Raw genomic sequence first — 22,952 nt, forward strand, 5'->3', positions numbered from 1 at the left:
TTTGATGTTATATATATCTGACCATTTGCATAGTCCAGATATAAGGAAGTATTCCATTTGGCCATTTGCGGGACACTGTCAAATGCTTTATTATAGTCAATCCAGGACATATTGAGATTTCTTAGTTTGTCTCTACTCAGGTCATATTCTATTCTTTTAGGATTTTGCTTAGATAGAAAAGGAGAGAAGATAGCCCATCGCCTTGGAATATTCCTTGTATTTTGGGATTAGTTCTATATATCAAGCCATTTGCATGGTTCAGATATAATGAAGTATTCCATTTAGTTATTATATAAATAATTTGACATCCTCATTAATGTTGTAAAGGTCTAGTCGTTTTAGTATCCAGCTGTGCGGGACATTATCAAATGCTTTTTATAGTCAATCCAGTCTTCAAGGATGATTTTGTTAATTAATAGTTGGTCTTCTGTTCCTACCTGTTTTTGTTGTAATCCTGTTTTGTTCATTTTCTTGGTATTTGCCAGAGTCATAGATTTCATCTGCTATTATACCTGTGAGCCATTTGTAGGTGGTACTTAAGCATGTGTATCTGTGTATAACTTTTTAAATAAGAATTGGTTGAATATGTTGTCCCACAGACTTGACAAGAATAACGTTTCTCTCTCTTTTTTAAATTTTATTTCATCAAAGTTCTCAGAAATCAAGGATTCCACTACCTGAACTTTATGAGATACATAGATATTGGAATGTTCTCTCAAACACTGAGTTAGTACAAAAAATTGAAAACAATTTTCCTCTCATCAATTAATCATTTTCATATATATTTCGTATTGGTCTCATTGGATTCCAGAACAAGAATTCATCTAGTCGGGTTGAGTATCCAGCTTCGTGCTATTACTTGAGGTAACATCACTTGGAGAAAGTGAACCATTCCTCATAAAAGCTAATGTGGGTTAGCCATAGAAAGGAGATCTTATTTGGGCTGTGAATACTACGTGATTTTGAATACTTGGTCAGGGTTTACTTCTTCGGAAAATTATCCTCATGCTAAATTGTACTGACAAACATCAGATACTCTAGGATAGTTTCTAGTAGTCATTCAATTTCTCTCCAGTAAATAGTCAAGTTCTCTCTTTTTTATTTTACTTTTTTAGTTTGAAGAGATCAAGAGGCCTCTCCTGGGGCTAATTGATTCTGTTACAATTTAAATTTATATCCGAGGGCTCTTTTAAGAAATGCCACTGTTTCCTTTATGGTTTCTATCTGTATTTCCTTACAGCTTGGTTTTCCAGGGATTGCTTCTAGTGTGTGTAACTGTGTGATTTGTGATTTTTTAAAGCAGAATGCATAGCAAATGAAGATCCACATATTTAACAGCAATAAGGTTTTTCTCTTTTTTGTTTTATTTTACTTCAGTCGAAGTTCTCAGAAATCAAGGGGCCCACAACCTGGAGTGAACACTTCAAGTCTATATGAGATACATAGATATTTGAATGTTCCATTTAAGTTCTTTATCTCTCAAACACTGAGTTAGTAAAGAAGTTGAGAACATACTTTTCCTCTCCCCAATTAACCACTTTCATACATTGCAGTATATCTTTCATTTTGGTCTCTTGGTCTTACTGGATTCAAGGACAAGAATTTATCTAGTCTGGTGGAGTATCCAGCTTCGGGCTATTACTTGAGGTAACATATTTGGGGAAGGTGCACCATTCCTCGAAAAGCTAATGTGGGTTAGCTATAGTGAGGAGATCTTATTTAGGCAGTGAATACTATGTGATTTTGAATATTTGGTCAAGGTTTACTTCTGAGGAAGAAGTACCCTCATGCCAGTTTGTTTTGACAAACCCCTGTGCAGAGAGACCTTAGACACTCGAGGACAGTGTCTAGTAGGCATTCAAGTTCTCAGTGTGTGTTCTCATATGTTGTATTAATACTGATTTGCATGACACTGCTTTACCACATACTTTACACGAATAACGACCCTCTCTAGAGTGTGTCATCATGTGTACTTTAGCAGTAGATTTCCCTGCAAAAGCTTTGCCACATATATCACAAGAATAAGGTTTCTCTCCAGTGTGTGTTCGCATATGTCCCTTAGCATTCGAACTGGTTGAAAATCTTGATCCACACACATCACAAGAAAAAGGTTTCTCTCCAGTGTGTGTTCTCATGTGCGATTTTAACTCGGCATTTGTTGCAAATGCTTTATCACACACTTTACATGAATAAGGTTTCTCTCCAGTGTGTGTTCTTCGCATGTGCATTGCAGCATGAGATTTGTTTCCAAATGTTTTTCCACAAAATTCACAAGAAAAAGGTTTCTCTCCAGTGTGTATTCGTAGATGATCCTTAGCTGCAGAATAATTTGAAAACGCCATACCACATACTATACAAGGATAAGGTTTTACTCCAGTGTGTGTTCGCATGTGGATTTTTAATATAGAATTTGTTGTAAACGATTTGCTACACACTTCACATGAATAAGGTTTCTCTCCAGTGTGTGTTCGCATGTGTCTTTGTACGTGTGTTTTTATGACAAATGAAGATCCACATACTTCACAGGAATAAGGTTTATTTCCGGTATGTCTTGCCATGTGAATTTTAAAATCATGACTCTTTATAAATGCGGAACCACAAATGGAACAAGGAAAAGGTCTCTCCCCTGTATGAATTCTCATATGTATTTTAACCCGATAATTGTTTGCAAAACCTTTACCACATACTTCACAGACCACTTTGTTTTCTGTGTTATGAGTTTCCGTGTGAGATTTTAAAGAAGAACTAGTTGAATATGCTATTCCACACGTTTCACAATGAAAAGGTTTTTCTCCAGTATGTATTCTCATGTGCACTTTAACACTAGATTTATATGCAAATGGTTTGTCGCATATTTCACAAGAAAAACGTTTCTCTCCAGTATGTGTTCGCATGTGGACCTTAACATCAACATTGGTAGCAAATGATTTGCCACAGACTTCACAAGAATAAGGTTTTTCTCCAGTGTGTGTTCGCATGTGTGCTTTAACATTGCTTGAATATGTTTTACCACAAACTTTACAAGAATAACGATGATTTGTTGCTTTAGAATTGCTTGAAGATGCTTCTCCACACACTTTAAAGTCTTTACTTATTTCAACACTTATTGCTGACATTTTATGATTGAATGTGTCTTTCGTGTAAGGTTTTAGATTGGAAATACTTGAAAATATCTGCTATAAACTTCTCAATAACTTTTGTTAAAATATTTTGTAAAATAATTTGGAGTCACTTAGTAAACACAAACTGTTGTTTTTATATTAGTTTCGAATTTGTGAAAATACTGAAAACCACTGACGATTCTAAGTTTCAGACAAATAAAAAAACTTAAACCTGAAAATTGGTTGAAAATGCTATACAACACCATTCACAAAATAATGGTTTACTCCAAGATATGCTAATTTAGAATTGCTTGAAGATGATTTTATGTGAGAAATCCTTGGGAATAGTTGCTAAATATTTTTGAACAACTAAGTCTTTCTGTCGTTTTAAGTAATATTTATATATTTTAAGTAAATATATATTTTAAGTAAATAATTATATGACTACAAAGTCAATTAGAAATAGGGGTCTTTCTTTATTGAAATAAAAATATCGTGGAAATACGTACATAGATTTATTTTCTTAATATATCGCTTGAAATAAACTTTACTGTAAAGAATGTTACTTGTTCTTGCTCGGTAGTGTGTTTTAGACTATTTGCTACAAACTTTTTCAAAAACTGAGTTCCTGTTTCGTTTAAAATATTTTGCAAAGGTACTTAGTAACTTAGTAAACCAGAACTTTTATTATAAATAAATTTAAATTTCGTGGAAATATTGATAAAGACCAAAGATTTTAAACTTTACAAGAATGAGGTTCTCTCCAGTGTAAGCAACCTTTTAACGTGAGAATTGATTGAAAATTCTTCAAACAAGTATGTGTTTTTTCCTCCAGTGTGTGTTGATGTAGAATTACTTCTTCCAAATCTTTTCATATTTCACCACCAACTATTGACAATTTCTGACCGAATCTGTTTTCTATTCAAGTTTTTTTTTATATGAGTTATACTTTGCTACACATTTCTGAACAATTACGTTTTATCTCTCCTCAACGATCTGGCAATATATTACATCTATCTTTACACAATGTCACTTCCACCTACTAACCCAAATCTATCTTGTATGTGCTACTAAAGAGGATGACAAATAAAGTTGTGAATTACTCAATGTTTATAACCAAGTAAATATTTATCAAAGATTCTGAGTCGTTTAGTAAACAGAACTCTTTCTTATTAACATGTATTTTTAATAACAATATCGGTGAAATCTGTCAAGCTTTACATAAGCCTTCTCTATATATAATTTAAATCAGTAGTGAATATAAAATATCACTTTTTAAAATGGAAATGCATTTTAAGAAGTTTTATTTTCCCATGCGCATTCATCCGCATATATATATATATATAAATTAGTCAAGCCTTGACAGTCATGTTTTAAATTTATTCCATTTCTTTTTCTATGCACATCTTATCTTTCTTTTAATAATATTATTTGAACTCATTCCCTTTTCCTTGTACCCATTTGTGAATTATTCCACGGATTTTTACCTTTTTTATTACTTTAGATCATCTTCTATTACGCGATTCCCTTGGATTTTACTTGTGGAAATGGAAATTTAACCAACATTTTTGGATTCTGGATTTCTGGATTTTACCGTTATTGGATATTTTACCCCTTACCAGATCATCCATTCACGTAAGATCCCATTTTTCTTCACCATATTCCCTCTGTTTCACTATTTGTTACCAAGTAAGATCTATAACTTACTTGTGGTTTCATTAAATACTTTTGCAAGCAAAATCCAATCCCGCATTTTGCTAAATCCTACCCTCTGATGAGAAGGAAAGTATTTCTTTGAAACTCTGCGGATTAAGGACTATCCACTTATTTTGTGTTTCCTTTTTAAAACTAAATGTTTTTAACACTTTTTAACATGTTTTATTAACTACTTGTTCTTTTGACTTCTGCCAATAGATCAATGTATATTCTTTAATGGCAAAAAAAGTAGGCATGTGTCAGTTTAAAGAATAATTCTGTGGAGACGAACAGGCTTCACATAGATAAGTGTTTGAAAATCTCTATTATATACCAATGTTTAATAAGATTTTAAATTTCTATTTACTGAAAATTTTTAGCTTAAGTTTACACAAATTACATTTGTTTTTAAAGTCTCCAATTTTTTAAAAATATAACACATTTTTAAAATTTTGTGTTGATCAACATGTTTTCAGTTTCTGTGTCACTTTCGAAAATTGATCTTAGTATATTTTTTAATGGGAAACAAGTGATAAACTCAGTTCATAAAGAAAGGAAACAAGGTGTTCAATGTATGATGTATTCACTTGGTTGTACGTTTCTGAACAGTTTCTAGGCGGTTAATGTTTTGAACAAGATGAGGTTTACAACTGATAATGCAAATTAAAAATATGGTTGCAGCACAGGTTCCTATTAATTTTATGAGTTCATATCTTCTCCATGCTTTTCATTTTCCAAATTCCTTATTCAATTTTAAAACAAACTTTTTCACACTTTGTTCTTCAACATAATTTTTCCAGTTTCTGTGTCGCTTCTGAAAATTGATCCTAATATAGTCATTAATTGAAAAGAATTGATCAACTCAATTCAGAAGAATTATATTTACTGTCAATTTGATGCGTTCATCACTTCTTCACTGTAACTGTTATCTGTGAACAAAAGAGAAATAAAATTATACAAATTTAAATTTAAAAAAATAACGGGTATGCATTGAAATGAAGTCAAATATTTAAATATTCTTATACTATTTAGTGCTTAAAAATCGTTTAATATTCAAAAGGTATAATGGGAACGCCTCAACTCACGCTAAATATTGTGTCACTCTACTACCTGCAATGTTGTCACTAAAACTTCAATATAAAGATTCCATTCTACATAATCTTCATTAAATGATTTTCTTGCTCCATTAATAGCTGTAATTCATGAATGCTGAAAAAAAGTTTTTATGAAAAGAGGAGAACAATATTTGTATTATTTGGATTCATCGGACTACTGTTATCTTGAGTGTGATTTTTACGTTTTGGTCGATGTAACCTACAACTTCTTCAGGTGTATCTTGTCTGACTCGAGAATGTTTCTATTGAACTCGAGAGTTTGGACAGAATTTCAAACAGAACCCTTTATTTACTTCATAGTGGTAGCATGCTTGTTCAATTAGCCATGACTGGATAGAAACCTAAAGTAATTTGCAACTGTACTTTTCAGTCGTATACACTGAGAATTGAACCTTCAACCTTCAGTTAAATATCACTTTTACAATTGATTTTTCGAAGTACTCCGACCACTGTGCCATAGAATCCTTGTGGACAATTCTAGTACGAATTTAGGAGCGATAGTTTTTCCATTGTCCCATAATGGAAGAGGGTAAAATTTTCCATCTAGATATGGTTATCTATACCCGAATGTTCAATCTCCCCACAAACTATCGCTTTTTGAAGTTCGGATAATCATACTTTTAGTGGATGACATGTTTCACCATTGCATGATTTCCACATTTACATGAGATCTGATATGCACAGTTCTTAGTCATGATTTTTTCTGTAGGGAGCTTGACTCTCACAAACTGTTCTCAGAGAGTTGAATCGCTCCTGAATACTTATAGAACTTATGTTCCTGAAATATGTCATCCATGTGTCATATGGATTGCATATTTCAAATTCCCGAGTCTGACAGACATTCCCGAATTCGATGAGATATACCTGCAGAAGCTCAGAGGTTACTCTAGGGTTATAATCAAGATTCAGTTCTGGGGTTTGGGAAGGAGTGAGTCACTCTCTCGACAACAGCACGTTTCTGCCCTCTTCTTTTCCAATCGACAACACCTGGCCTCTCGCCACCAATGTCATACTGCACAATTCGAACGTCAGCAATACAAAATTCTTTTCAAGAGATGTTCACGACTCTTTTCTCTCTGCTTCCCCAGGGAAATTTTCCCTGCTTTTATATCCTCCTATCTAGAAAAAAAAGGAAGAGACAGGAAAAAAATAATAGCTTCTCCCATCATGCTCTGCCTTCCCAAGATGCCCTTCGCGTATACAAATGCGCTGGCCATCCTTTCCTTCTTCTTTCCCAAAGAGCGATGCAGATACGCCCGGTACGTTTCTTTCTTTTTTTCTTCTTTTCTAACCATATACCCCCCATGCGCCCCTGATCTTTGAGATCAATAAGACACTTCATAATCCTTTATCCAAGCAGGCCTCTTACTCTCACGTTGAGGCCTCTGGGGGACAACTTCTTGGCGGTTGACGTTTTCAGGTTCACTACAGACATTCTCGTCCAGTTGTAAAGAACCACAATGTGGGGCTAAGACGAATTGGGGTGCAATGTTAGCTTCTTGGTGGATATCGACTTCCTCCTCTTCACTGCCATCACTGTGCACTGGCAGGGTTACACGACGCAGGTCTAGGATATGTTGGGAATGCCATTCACCATTACGTTTTTCTTTGACTGCGTTCCCGTTACGACCTCCCCTCCCCCAGCGAGTGGTACATTTTGCATTGGGGGCTTTACCCACACCTCCTCGCCCACTTTAATGGTAGCTTCTTCACCCTCAATTCCTATCGTTTTGTTACATGGATGCCGCCACTTATATGCAAAGATGGCTCTATGAGGCACAGTTGTCTAATCTTGTCTGGTTTCGGTGAGATGTTGTACCAAAACACCGCCTCCATGGGTGAAATGTTGCTTTTTCCACAGCAGCCTTGATGGTGCGATGATTCCTCTCCACTATGCCATGGCCACTCGGCCAATACGCTCCCCCAAAAAATTGCCTTACTCCCCACCTATCACACACCTCTTTAAAGGCTTCTGATCGGAAACCACGGCCATTGTCCATTAACAGTTCCTCAACTGGCCCTCTCTCCAAAAATATTTCTTCGATGATCCCTCCAATCGCCTATACAGCTTCTGTCCTGATCTCTTTCCATATGGCAAACTTCCCTGGTCCACAGTCGACTATCGACAGATACAGCTTATGGCGATAATGGGTCACATCAATGGCCAATCACTTCTAGTCCTCTGCAATGTGTAACTCTCCTGCTTCATGTCTGGATGGTCCGGGGTCTATCAATTGGCACTCCTTACAGTGCTCCACTACCTCCCTGACCTCCTTCTTGGTGGTTTCCGGGTAAACCTCTCTTACCAGGAATAACGTCCGTTCTCAACCAAAGTGGTGCATTTCATGTAACTTTTTAACTTCCTCCCCTGCACAGCATACTGAGGAAACCTCCTTTCTCTCCTGCAGCCAGGCCTTCTTTACCCATGTCATTGAATCCGCCTTGTTCTTTTCTGATGGGATCAGCACTACAGATACCTTCAACTGGAATTCCGCTATCAAATCTGCAAGTGCTCCAAGCCTGTGCTTGATCAGGATTTCTGCAGCACCTCTGGTCCTTACTCTCTTATCGCCAGTCACTGCCGACCTGATCCATGAAACTACTGTTGCCGAATCGGATTTGATTTCAATCATTTTTAATCCCCATTTCAGGGCCAGATTGATTCCTTTCATAGCGGCCTCCAATTCGGCTACGTTGATATAGGAATAGTCGTTTTTCTTCCTTAACCATGCCGCATCTTCCACAGTTATGCCTCCTATCTCTAATAGGACGTCCAATGCCACACTGCTAGCATCACACAAAATCACCCCCACATCTCCGCCACTGACATACCATTCCCCCTTTACTAGGTCTTCTTTGATCACTCTCGCAATGATTTCCTGTAGCATGTTCGTCACACGGCCCTCCCAGCCATCAGTGCCTGTTTGTCGTTTAATAAAGCTGCACGCTATTCTGAGCCAGCCGGCGATTGGATAGTGTCCCACCAGTCTCCCACAGACCGAGAAGAGTTCTCGTTTTGTCAGGTCGGTTCCGATTTCGGGTATTGCATTCCCTCGTCTAAAGACAAGACTTCCTTTGCCATCTCGACATAGCTTCAACCCCAACGCCGCTCTTCCATCCAGGGACTCCACTGGTTTTGCAGTCAACCCATACCTTGCGACATGGCCTCTCATCTTTTCTGCTGTCACCTCTGCTTCCTCCATGAGAATGTCGTCAATGTATGAACTAGTGACCTTGTCCACTGTACAGTCTTTACTCAGCACCATCTTCAGCACGGCAGTCATAACCTTGTCAGGCAATACAACTTCCCCTTGTACCGAACCGATTGATGTTTCCAGAGTTTTTCATCTACATAGATCTGGAGATAAGCCGACTTCGACAATCTTAGTGGCCTGCTTCACCCTCCTCCACTTCCTCATCACCTCTTCAAATACATCAATCCCCTTTCCAGTGTGGCAGGCTATGTATCTGTTTAATTCTCTGAAATCCAGTACCGGTCTAACTTTATTCTTTGTGGGTTCAAAAACTGCCAGTAATATTAGCACTCCTTCTTCTTCCTGTGTCCACGGTTTCAGAATTCCCTCCTCTATCCACCTTTCCACTTCTTCCTCGAATCCTTTTCTTATTTCTCCTTGCAGTGTTTTCTCGTAGCAGCTTACTTTGTTTCGTAGTTCCTGAGGCCCGGAGATCCATTCCCATTCCACCGTTCACCTCTCACCATCGAACTTTGCCAGGAAATCCTCGTCTTCGATGCAGCAAGCCTCTGGTTTTTGTGTTCTGATATTTCTATCACCTTCCATTCCTGCCATTCCTACTGCACTGAGGCGTCCAAAAGTTACTTGGCCCCCTCTCAACGTAGTGCCCCCCAGTTGGTTGATCACACTTACACCTAAAACCACATCAACATCACCAACCAGACGATCCAACACCAGGGCTCGTAGTCCAATAGGCACACCTTGCACCAGTACTTCTGTTGTCTCTCCCAGGCATTTCATCTCCCTTCCAGCCACGGTCTTAATACTCCTGGTTCCACTCCATGATCTAGTGACATTCTTCGTTACCAATGTCGTGGTGCAGCCTGAGTCAACAAGGGCCATGGCTCTCTTCCCATTGGCCACTACTGGTAACTGAGGCAACGCTTTGTTGTGCACCATTTCCACATAGAAGGGGGAACCACTGGCGCGATGGCTCCCCTTCACTAGTTTCCCTTGTTCCGTGCAGCAACACAATAGTGGCTAATGTGCCCCACTTGTCCACATCGGTAGCAGATGACCCCCAGTCTAGGCTCTTTGCAGTCCTTGAGCAAGTGAGGACCTTGGCACCAGAAGTACTTGATAGCAGGTCACCCCTCCTGTCATCTCGCTGCCTGTCTCTCGTCATTCAAGTGGGGCCTCATGCACTTATTTCCCCTCACAGCTGCAGTCACGATTAGACCCTTGACAGTCTTGACTAGGACTCTGGTGTGGACCAAGAGATCGTCCACTTCCATCATATTGATCTTAGTGATTCTCTGCATGTTCGCAGAGATTTCTTCTGGGAAGCCATTCACTAGGTATAGCTTTACCTTCATTTCCAGACTCCTCCCCACGTAACCAGCCAATCCTGCCAGTCTTCTGATCTCTGCAGCAAAGACGTCAACAGACTCACCTGTCCACCTCAAACTTGCAATCTTGCCAAGTGCTTTAAATAGACTCTCGGCAAAAGCCAATTTCAGTCTTTGCTCCACTAAGGCAAGGTCTCCCTTATCTTCATCACGCATCTGCTGGTAAATAGTGAGGGCTTCCCCCTCTAAGTAGAGTGGCAGCAGGGTAACCACGTCTTCGATTTTTTTCAACCTCGCCACCATCTTTAATTTTTCCAGCCATTTAATTAGGTCACTCTCCCTAGTGAAGGGTCTCAACATCTAAGTTCAGAGTCTCCAGTCAGCCATGTTAACCTGTTTGACTCGCCAAAATAGCTTCTAGGGTTATAAGCAGGATTCAGTTCTGGGGTTTGGGAAGGAGTTAGTCACTCTCTCGACAATAACACGTTTCTGCCCTCTTCTTTTTTAATCGACCACACCTGGCCTCTCGCCACCAATGTAACACCGCACAATCCGAATGTCAGCAATACAAAATTCTTTTCAAGAGAAGATGTTCACGACTCTTTTCTCTCTGCTTCCCCAGGGAATTTTTCCCTGCTTTTATATCATCCTATCTAGAAAAAAAAGGAAGAGACAAGAAAAAAATAATAGCTTCTCCCATCATGATCTGCCTTCCCAAGATGCCCTTCGCGTATACAAATGTGCTGGCCATCCTTTCCTTCTTTCCCAAAGAGCAATGCAGATACGCCCAGTACGTTTCTTTTTTTTCTTCTTTTCTAACCATATACCCCACAGTTACATTAATTTAAATATATTAAATTAAAATCTGTACATACAAAAGTACCTAGAAAATAACGTTAGCATCGCAGAGGCACTACATGGTGCAGAGACAGAAGAGGAAATATCGAAGCTGGTGGAGGCAAAACAAAACACACATAGTGCACCACAGATTCCCAAAGTAAAAACACAATATGCCAGTGCAATAAAGGTTGCGATAGAGTAATATGAAAACTGTTACGTTTGTGGAAAAGGCCATTACAGAAATGAATGCCCAGCCAAAGGACCCTAAGGTTCAAGGAAGTAAAATCTGGTTACTGGAACTTGAAACTGGATAAAAATCAAGAGACCTAACTACATTCATCAACCCTAAAGTATGCTATGTTTTGGTGATACTATTTTTGCTAGTATCACTAATTGTCGTGGTCTTCCACCACTCCCAGCATAACTGGTAGGTTATTGGTCATGCACAGAACAATACAGAAGAAAAGGGAACCACAATGCACTTTCGATTCCCTCGATTTCTTTTCAGCCAGCCACCGTTATGTCTGGATCACCAGTAAATCGATCCAACTGCTACTCTCATGTACAAGCTTTCGTGAACTATAGGGACAAAGTTGGACTCCAGGATGGCATACCATTAAAGACAATAACATCATTATACATCTCTCACTTCAAGTGGACATCCTACAACATGTACATTATCCCAGCGGATAGACAAATCATGTTTACTGGTGCAAACAGCAATTTTTTTGTGTTGGTATCAACAAGGTCATAAAGGAACTAATTAGAGGCTGTTCAGGATGCCAGAAATACCAACCTAGTACCCCATCAGAAACACTATACTAGCGTGAGACCCCTTCTTACCCATGGCAGTACAGACACCTTTAGCAGGAAAGATATGGAATTCTTACTAATGGGGGACCATTACAGATGCAGCCCCTTCATACCGCATCTCCACTCGACCAGTAATTCAACAAATGGAACTCTTGTTCAAAGAATGAGATGTTCCATAGGAAGTATACAGTGACAATGGGCCACAGCATTCCAGTACAGAGTTTGCAGATTTTGCAAAATCTTACAACTTCAGGCACACTATCTTGTCACTGCATCACCCCCCGTCAAATGGATTTGCAGAGAGGATTTGTTGTTGAAAGTGTGAGAGATGAACACAGACAGCCACCTAGCAATAATGGCTTACAAGGACACACCGCTATCAGCTCAAATCAAATGCACAAGAGAGTCACCAAATGGAAGACCCATAAGAACCCCACTTGTATCGAAAAAAATAAGTCGGGGATGAACAGACAAAGGTAGAGCTGGAAAAGAGCAAAGAAGAAACAAAAAAGTTGTATGACCGAAAGAATAGCCATTAACACACACAGTTACATATCAGTTAACAGGTTTATGTTCAGCACAAAAAAACAGACTCTGGGAACCTGAAAAGATTGTACATATTGCTGCCGAGCCATGGTCATACCTGGTAAAACTTGTGAATGGTGTAATCCATCGCAGAAACCGGCAGTCATTCAGGCCAACAAAGGGCAAGGCAGACGACACGAAGTGCCAGCACCAACTGAACACTTGTTGCGGTACACACTGAGTTCCTTACCTTCACAACTCTAATAGATGCTTGCCTCCAACTAACAGATTTTGGAACTCCCTTCCAGTTTCCTGCTTCCATGACATGCAAAAGTTTAAATGTTATATAAACATGCATCTGCCGGCTTAGCTCTCTACATAGAATCTCGGTAGATATGATCCCCAAATCCCTTACGTCCAAGTGGCCCTCTGCCTTATTTGAGAATTAAGTACAAAAGAAAAATAATTTCATTTTTATTTTTTAAAACAAATCAGTTTTAAACGATTTAAGAGATTAATGTGAAATCATTAGCATTACAAGGTTGAAATCGCAAGTTTCAATTGATGTGATTTATCTGCCCTTGCTTTTCGTTCAAGATGGCAACGTGCGACAGACTCTTGCTTACTCATAAAATTTTATTTTCTTTGTTAAAAATAAAACTACTTGATCACTTTACATGATTTTGGGAATATGACGTTTTTTGTTCAATGACTAGTACGTATATCATACAAAATGTTTCTGTGTTTCTTTCTCATTATTATTTAACTGTTTCATGAATGTGCGTACATGGCAGTGAAATATGACAGCTTCTTTATATAAAGAATAAGTAGGTTGGAAAACATTGGTTATTATAGTGCCAAGCTGGTCTAATGGTTATCGCACTTGACTCACTGTCGTTAGGTTTCGGTTTCAATCTCAGCTCGAGTATATGTTTTTTACTTACAGGAAGTGAACTAATTAAAAAAAGCATAATACTCACATGCACGTCTTCATTTCTTTTCGTTTTTCTTTTTACTTCATTTTTTTTAAAGGAATTTAACGCTACATTTAATACGGGACAACGCCGGGTACATTTAGTATTAAATAATAATAGATGAAAAAAAATAAAGTTTTAAAATTTAATATAACTCAAAAATACTTTTTTAAAACGTCTGGATTTATTACACTACTGGTCCACCATTAGGTGTGTCAGAAATTTGGGGAAAAATAGTGAATAATTCCACCCCATCTTTCCAAGCTTATAACTCCTCGAAAAATGTAATTCAAGCCCTATTTTAGTTATCAATTAAAGGAGCAAGGACCAAGGTTTCATTAAAAAAAACAAAAACAAACAAGGTGTTTTTTTTTTTTTAAAAAGTTTTAAACTTCGGACTTTATAGGTAAATTTCTAGAAAACACTACCTTTTTTGTTTTAAATTTGAATATATTATTTATTGACCTTTTCTCTTCAATCTGTGATATATAACACTTTGGTGAGTAAATTAATAATTTACTTTTTAATAGACATTTCAAAATGGGAGGCGTGAATTATTCGACCCCTGTCTTTCCAAGCTTATAATGTGAAAAAATTAATTTCCAGCAAAGAATCAATGACCGCTCAGATCAAGAAGGGAGCAATGCACTTACCTTAGATTGCGAAAGAATTACCCCCTTCCGTGACGTAACCGTCTTGTAGTATCTTCGCCAGACGAAAGTGGAAAAGATTTACTTTCAATCGCCGGCAACTGAATCAATTTGTGGTGAAGAAAAAATATAGAGAGCCAAGACAAGGGAATCTCCCCTCTTATATAATGGAAGGATCAGATGATTAACTATCACGTGATCCGGAGCACAAAATAAAACTTTAAAAGGGTGAATAACAACAATTCTTCTTGGTTAGTATTCAAGGTAAGTGCACGCCGATCCTTCTCTTCTCGAGCAATCATTAATCCTTTTTTTCACACGATCCACAAGAAAGAAAAAAAAATGCATGGAAAAACAAAGGATATAAGCCATGCAATTACTTAATATAGTTAACGTATTAGTATTTTTTTTTTATTTTTTTTTTTGGAGTCCCTAACTATTCTGGGAGGAGGCTAGGCCTACCTCGTCGTCGTCTCTAAGGTGCACAATCCGTACATTACCACTTCTGCCTTTCCGGAGGTTGAAAAACAATTCCCACACACCTGAAGTGACACCAGTCATCACAGCTGTCACAACAGATCATATCCTGATCACCTTGCGGGGAACTGCACACACGACAAAGCCAAATCACCTTTTCTTCCTGTGAAGGAGTCGATTGAAGGGAAACTGCACCATCGACCGATGCAGGGATGGACTGATCCTGACTCGCTGTTTAAAGAGAGTTCAAGTGGAAAGAGGTTCTTCAATGGGTGAAAGTGTTCTGCATTGCCCCCCTGCCTTACCTTTGCAGACCTTACTACACCATCCTCACCATAAAACATTTCAAATATAATACCGAGGACCCAAAAGGGTCTTTGTTTAAGAGGACTTTTAACTAAAACGACATCTCCGACCTTAAGCCTGTTTCAGAAAGGCACCCTTGAACGGCCTAGGGGCTTCTCTATGAGACTTAAGAGGTATTCATCATACCATAGTGCTCTGAACTTCTCCAGACACTGGTTCCGTGCCTGCATGGTCCTGAGAAGCCTCTCTTGACTCGGAGGGAGGTGGGAAGAAAAATCTTCCTCATTTGAACTCAAAAGTAGTCCAGGACTCTTATTAGGCCTCAGAAACATGTTTGGAGTTACTGCCTCCAGCTCAGTCTCCGTGGATTCTCGATAAGTTAGAGGGTGGTTGTTAATTGCCCTTTGTATATCCGATACTATGGTTAGTAATGTGAAATAATCTATCTCACCTCTACCAACCACCTTATGCCGACAATTTTTAATTGTCTGAATACTCCTCTCCCAAACCCCTCCTACCCAAGGCGAAAATAGAGGGATAGGACAGAATTTAATCAGACACGAGCCAAACTTCTGTTGATAATCGTGGCTCAACATCAACCTCTTAAATAACCGCCCACCTCCTATGAAGGTCTTAGCATTGTCACAGTAAATGGCTGTTGGAACACCATGGAGGTTTGTAAAACGTACCAAAGCCTGCAAAAAGGACAACACACTCATGTCTGGTACCACCTCAACATGTACAGCCCTGATACTGAGACAGGTGAAGATGAGTAGATACATCTTCACCACCTTAGCCCCTTCCTTAACCCAAAGGTGGCCCGTAAAATCTACTCCCGTGTGTTTGAAGGGAACCTCCAGTTCAACACATGAAGCAGGCAAGCTGGCCACATTGGGGGGGCAATACTTGTCTGGCATTGTACTTGCAGCACAGTGCACATGAAGCCAGGACTGTTTTCACTGCTTGTCTCCCCTTGGGCACCTAGTAACCACACCGTCTTAACTCTGCCAGAGTGGATGCAACCCCCAAGTGTTGACACCTTGTATGCGCATCCATTATTATAAGCCGAGTTACTGGGTGATCCTTTGCTAACAGAACAGGGTGTTTAACTTCCGGGTCAAAATGGAGAGACCTTGCAATTCTGCCACCTGACCTGATAAGACCCTCACTATCAATGAACAGGTCGAGATCACGCACCAAACCCGGAACTGTCCCACCTGAGGAATCCCGCAGGAATGCTAGTTCCTCAGCATATCTCTGGCGCTGCATCGTTTTCATCAGCAGAATGGCTGCAAGCCTTTCCGTGTCAACGTCTAACCGACGCAGCCGATGGATGAATCTGAGGACCAAGGAAGTCACTCTCAATAGCTTGGTAAAGGAAGAAAATCTTTCGAGAGGAAGAACTGTAGGTGGTTCCTCTCCCTGTAGGATGGCAGCATTCCAAGAAGAACGGGCCACCACTTGGCTGTGCTGGCTGAGGCATGGCAACTGCTGTGCAGCCCATGGACTGATCCTGCTACTTAATCAATCCGGACCAGTACACCAGAATTGAAGGCAAGCCTTGAACCTTTTCAAAGTTAACCCCCTAGTGATCAAATCGGCAGGATTCTCAGTTGTTGAGACATAACGAAATGAGGGGGAGAAACCTAGTGTGGCTTCCAACTCAGCACTCATCTGTTGGATGTCCTTCAGTCTATTCCGGGCAAAGAGATTTCTGCTTACAATTGTTCCGGAAATCAGCCAAGAGAGAACCACCTGTGAATCTGTGGCTACATGAATCTCAGAGAGAGAGAACCCTCCAAAATTCCTCAACAAAGTAGGCAGGCACCGGAGAGCCAAAAACACAGCCATAAGTTCTAAGTTGGGTAGAGTTTTCTTTTTCAAGGGAGCCACCCTAGCTTTTGCAAACACCAGACCAGATTGGCAATTTTGCACTACATATGCTGCGAAGCCATATGCCTCTGGAGATGCATCACAGAAAAGAAAAAGTTTGCCAGCTGCATTCTCGCTGGGTGCTCTTCTGGGGAAGGAGACGGTCTCCAGCTCAGAGAGATCAAGGGAAAGCTTCCTCCATAAGGACAAGTATTCCGGTGGGACCGTTACATCCCATCCCAATCCCTTCTTCCAAAGTTCACTCAACAAAATACGGCCACGTAACAAAACCGGTAGGCACAATGATAACGGGTCATAGACTCTAGCTGTCTTGCTGAGGATCCGTCTCTTTGTAACGGCACTAGAGTCGCACTTAACAGCGGCTACACAAAAAGTGTCTGAGAGAGGACAGTATCTATATCCAAGCACCTTCTCCCATTTATTGCCATGGTCACTCAGGGAACCATGCTCCTGCATTTTGTTTCGAATCGCTACATGGTTAGAATTACAGGATTACAGTTCGAATCCTCCCTGACGCAATCGTTCCCATGTGAGTGTATATAACCCGCACAGTTCATCGGGATCATCATACGACATAACCAAATTATCCACGTAAAACCGATTCTCCATCATGGATCTACAATTATCCATGGGAAACTGCGCTGCATGGTATTTAAGGACATAATTTAATATAAATGGACTAGCAGCATACCCCAAAATAATTGCGTTGTATCTGAAGCAGCGTAGGCGACCTCCTTTTAGGAAAAAACAGAACTTATTCCTGTCCGATTCAAGCTTCAGACGGATCATTAAGAAGGCCTTATATCTGCTAACACGACGTGCTTATTAGCACGAAAGGTAAGTAACAAATCTAGTAGGTCACTAGTAAGATTTATTCCCTGGTATGTAGCCTCGTTAAGGGAAGGAGAGTCACCAACTTTGAGGCTGCAGTTGAACACTGGCCGAATCTTAGTGGTGGAGGTAGGGTCCGATTTCAGGACAGGCCTGTGCAGAATCCAGACAAACTCTCCGAACCGTTGAGGAGGCACGAAGATCTCCTCTATAATTCCATCCCGTTCCTGCTGATGGAAAACCTTCAAATATTCATGATAAAGTTGCCTCTTCTCCAATCTCTGCACGACATGTTCCAATATTCGCAGAGCCACTGCATGGTTGGAAGGAACACAAGAGATCTTATCGTCCTCCCATGGCAACTGAACATAATATTTGTTATCCTTAAATGAAATAGACTGTCGAAAGAGAGCAATCTTCTGTTCATCATAATTAGACAGTTCCTGTTCCTCAATACCCAGTGACTCTACATTGAACATCTTCTCCAAACCCCTTTGTACATCACTTTCAGGGAAGAAATCCCTTAGAGGGTCTTCATAGGTGCCCTGAGACTCCAGCACAAAACATAGGTGAGATGGGTTGACCTCAGCAGTCGATGCAAGTACAGCATCGAAGGTAAGGCATTCTGAGTTCTTGTCCACAGAATGGTCAGTATTTAAAAACTGCTTTACTTCACCGGAGGGGTCGAGTCCTATTGGTGTCAAAAAGGCCTGTCCAAGCAAACAAGGAACCAATTGAAGGCTCCCTAAATGTTGAATAACATCCAGCACAATTATTCCATGAATTGGAATAAAATTTGTGCCTCTGTCAAATCTGGCGGCTAAGGGACATTTGAGGCGTTCAAGTTCATTCAAAATAAAATCCAGATTCTTGATGTGTACCGAAATATCAATATTTTCGTGTACCAACACCGTCAGGGAAAATGGACAACCGGATCCAATGCTAGCCTCCAATGCTACCCCTTTAAAACGCCTGTCGCAATCGCCAAGGATGGTAGTCAGCCTAATTTCACAATCATGTCCAATGGATTCCAAGTGACCGAGGGGGTCCAAGACCTTACTGGACAAATAAGTCCGTCCACTGCCTGTGTCCAATAGACAGTTGACGGAAACACTTTTATCACCCCTACCAAAGGTAACACACAAAACAGGGGGAAGGCTCGAGAATTTTCCACCATGAATGCTATAGGCGGAGTTGGACTGAATAGAGGAATCTCTCCGTGAAGTACCGGATCTAGGTCCTGAAGGTACATTCCCTAAGGCCCCCCGCATAGTGTTACAAGCCAGGCCAGGGATCTTATCCCCCTTAATAAGGAGACGTTTAACCGCTTCCTTAGTATCTCTAAGAATTGAGGACAAGGTGGGGATTCTTCTACCTGAAATTAATATCAACTCCCCCTTGGGGAATTTTGCAAAGAGAATCTTGACCATAAGCCGAGCCCCAGAAGAAAGGTTGTTTGAAAACGAACAGTCGAAGGAGCCCTCCAACTCAGCCAATAGGGAGGCTACTTTGGATATGTAGTCAGCCAGGGCAGTAACGGAGCTGTCCTGTTTACAGGAAAAATCTAATATGTCTTGGAAGATGTTATCTATTATTTCATCTTCATCAAAGTACTCGCTCTTCAGGACCGAAAGAGCCACCTTATAATTTCTGTTGCTGATGGAAAGATGATTAATCAACAACAGGGGTTGGCCAGACAGTGAATACTTCAAAAAATTCAGTCTTTCGGCATCATTGGCCATGCCAGCTACACAATTCTCAAAACGCGACAAGAATTCCTTGCATGTCCAATCCATCGAAGGTGGGTCCCGTGATCTGAATTTGAGGTGGTTTTACAGTAAATGAGGCCCCAACTCTTCCAACTTCTGGGGAACATGGAAGACTCAGAGAGCCCATGGCAACTGGGAGGAGCTTTAACTCAAGATGTTCTAATTCTCTTCAAAATCTCAGGGCGTGTGCAAGAGACTCCCTCTCAATTTGAATCCAATCCTCTTCCTCGGAAGATTGATTTTACTAACACATATGTCTACCTCAGTTAAATATTCCTCCACCGATTTCTGCAGTGCAGAGAAGGATTTAACAGAGAGTTCATCCTCCAGATTGGCCATCTCCAGAATCGTTCGGATTTTAGTTCAAAGAAGAGAAATTTTCTTCCTTAAATCTGGTTGACTCACATCCATGTTAGTATGGGGGTTCTTTCGCAAATATGTGAAAAAATTAATTTCCAGCAAAGAATCAATGACCGCTCAGATCAAGAAGGGAGCAATGCACTTACCTTAGATTGCGAAAGAATTACTCCCCTTCCGCGACGTAACCGTCTTGTAGTATCTTCGCCAGACAAAAGTGGAAAAGATTTACTTTCAATCGCCGGCAACTGAATCAATTTGTGGTGAAGAAAAAAAATAGAGAGCCAAGACAAGGGAATCTCCCCTCTTATATAATGGAAGGATCAGATGATTAACTATCACGTAATCCGGAGCACAAAATAAAACTTTAAAAGGGTGAATAACAACAACAATTCTTCTTGGTTAGTATTCAAGGTAAGTGCACGCCGATCCTTCTCTTCTCGAGCAATCATTAATCCTTTTTTTCACAATAACTACTCAAAAAATGTAATTCGAGCCCTAATTTTTTTTCAATTAAAGGAGCAAGGACCAAGGTTTCATTAAAAAAAAAACAAAAGAAAAAACAAACAACGTGGTTAAAAAAAAAAGGTTTTAAACTTCGAACTTTACAGGTAAATCTCTAAAAAACATTACTTTATTTTTTAATTTGTAATATATTATTTATTGACCTATTTTCTTCAATTTGTGATATATAACACTTTGGTGAGTAAATTAATTATTTACTTTTTAATAGACACTTGAAAATGGGGGTGCTTGAATTTAACAAAAAACGTTTGTCTAAAATATTATATTCGGTTTATTAGAAAGAGCATAAAATTTCACATTGACCCTGAAAATAGCGTAAAAATAGAATGAATAGAAAAATTTTGATAGATTTTTAAAGTTTAAAAATTGAAAAATATTGAGTTCGTAAAATTCATTACTGTTTTTTAAAAAATAGAAAAAAATATTTCTATTACTTTTAAAACAAAGTTTATTTTGGAAGTATAATCCATAAAAAAATAAACAACCCACTTTTAAAAGAGAAATTACGAGTTTTTTATATTTTAATCGAAGTTTCGTGTTAGGGGTGTCAAAAATTCCTACAAAAATTCTGATACACCTAGTCCACCAATGGTGGATTGGTGGAATGGTGGACTCCACCATCACTTGAAGAAAAAAAAATGTGTGGCTTAGTAGCAGCATAGACAACCATAACAAAAGAATCGCGACGCTTTTGTTTATCTCTAATCTAGACTTCGTTCAAATGAGTTTTTCATTTTAAAATAAATTATTCAAATTCAAGATGTGATTTTTTTTCGATAAATTTGTGATCAATTCGGTTTTTGTGCACTTTCGCCAACGCACTATTTTTATTTATTTATTTTTTTCCAGCTTAAATTAAAGCTTCACGATATCATTTTTTTATTTATTAAATTGTTAGGTGGAAGCACAGCACTCACCTTCCCCATATTAAGACTGGCTTTCAAAATAATAACGTTATTATTTCAGCACGGTGGCAAAAGTGCACACAAAGCACCATCAATTCATTTTACATTACAAATAATATCGTAAAAGTCATAAGATTACTTACTTTTTTGTCCATTTTTTTTCTTTCCAATGGTGTATTTGATTTAAAGAAAGACATACATTTTCGATGAATAAAATCAAAATTTAAATTTCCGATGAACGAGTTTCTTTCAAGCACGTCAAATATCGATAAAATTGAAAAACGGCTTATCTGAAAAACAAAAGAAAACCGTTTGTATAAAATTACCTCCCTTGATTATCGCTCTTCTATTTCTTAAATCTTTTTCTCTGTTCTTCAGATGCTGCACTTCCATTTCTTGTTCTCTTTCGGTGGAGGGGAAATCCTTCACGACTGAGACAATTTTTATTTTTGTACCTTTTCTCCACTTTAAAAAACGACCCTGGTGTCTAACTCTGTCCCGTGGGGAGGCATAGTAAATAGGTACATTTCGGGTTCACTATACTTTACGAAGGTCAGAGGTTCCATCGACCGAAATGTGGTAAAAAAGATATTCAAGATGAGCAGAATAATCCGAAGAATCAAAATAATACAGTCATTATATTTTGTTATTAGTCAAAAATAAGCAAAAAAAAAAAAAAAAAGTCAAAATTAATTGCTTCTAGTTGTAGGTAGGAAAAGAGAGAAGCTAAGCTGATGTTGCTTTCGACATGAAAGACTGTTTATAACTTATGTGATTGAAAGATTTATTTAGGGAATTATTTCCTATTTGTATTCTTTATGTCCAGTAAAATTTTGTGTGGTAATATTAAAAATAAAATGGAAATATCAAATTATTTTTTAAGTATTAATAAAAATACCATTATAATATTTATTTATGAAATATTGAAAATAAAACTAAAATAAATGTTTTGAAATTGTGGATATAATAATGATGTCCTTTATCACAGAACTACCTGAGGTAGTTTTATGACAAAGGTTGAAATCTGTCATTTTCTTTTCATTTATTTATTTATTTTTTTTTTTGCAAGATCGCTACTTATCAAGGCCCAGAGACCACTCGAGGATAAGGGTTAAAGAGTAGACACCGCCAAAAATGGCCGAAAAATCAAGTTGTTGTTGGTTTTTAAAACGAAATTACATTTATTAAAATTCATTATTTCTGAGTAACTTTTTTTTCCAGAAAGATAACACCCTGAATTTTATCATATAGAAAGCAGAATAATGTAAAACTTTTTCTACTATTTTTAATTAAATTTTAAATGTTAAATTTTCCCAAAAAGTTAACAATTGACATTTTTTGTCTTGCACAAAAAACGTATATAAATAGTTAAAAAAAAAAAAAAAAAAGGTTTTGGAAATAATTTATTTATTTGTTGTCTAATTAAGATTTAGGGTGATTTTCTATGAGAATATGCAAAAATATAAGTACCTGGATTTCAAATAATTTGTTGTGGACCAGGATATAAAATACCCTAACTCGCTACAAGAAAAAATAATGAAACGAATTGAATGGAGAAAACAAAGAACTCAAATGCTGGAATAAAATAAACATGTCGTTTATTTTCTGTTGAGAAATGAAAGTCTGGGGTGTA

The 22,952-nt window shown here is 38.6% G+C and overlaps 1 protein-coding gene and 1 long non-coding RNA gene across 2 annotated transcripts; both read right to left on the bottom strand.

Moving 5' to 3' along the window:
• Positions 1-1,346: 1,346 nt before the first annotated feature.
• Positions 1,347-3,253, bottom strand: LOC145269820 (uncharacterized). The gene has a single exon (XM_080125537.1). It carries the CDS (start codon positions 3,114-3,116, stop codon positions 1,848-1,850), a length of 1,269 nt encoding a protein of 422 aa, XP_079981663.1. The 5' UTR covers positions 3,117-3,253; the 3' UTR covers positions 1,347-1,847.
• A 1,278-nt stretch (positions 3,254-4,531) lies between these two features.
• LOC145269822 (uncharacterized) lies at positions 4,532-21,637 on the bottom strand. Its single transcript, XR_013865258.1, has 2 exons — positions 21,463-21,637; positions 4,532-5,725 (listed from the first exon to the last, which is right to left on the bottom strand). It is a non-coding gene; the product is annotated as an uncharacterized LOC145269822 (long non-coding RNA).
• Between the last annotated feature and the right edge of the window lie 1,315 nt (positions 21,638-22,952).

This window comes from Euprymna scolopes, chromosome 45 (genome assembly GCF_053919585.1).
Source record: "Euprymna scolopes isolate OS-2025 chromosome 45, ASM5391958v1, whole genome shotgun sequence".
NCBI lineage: Eukaryota > Metazoa > Mollusca > Cephalopoda > Sepiida > Sepiolidae > Euprymna > Euprymna scolopes.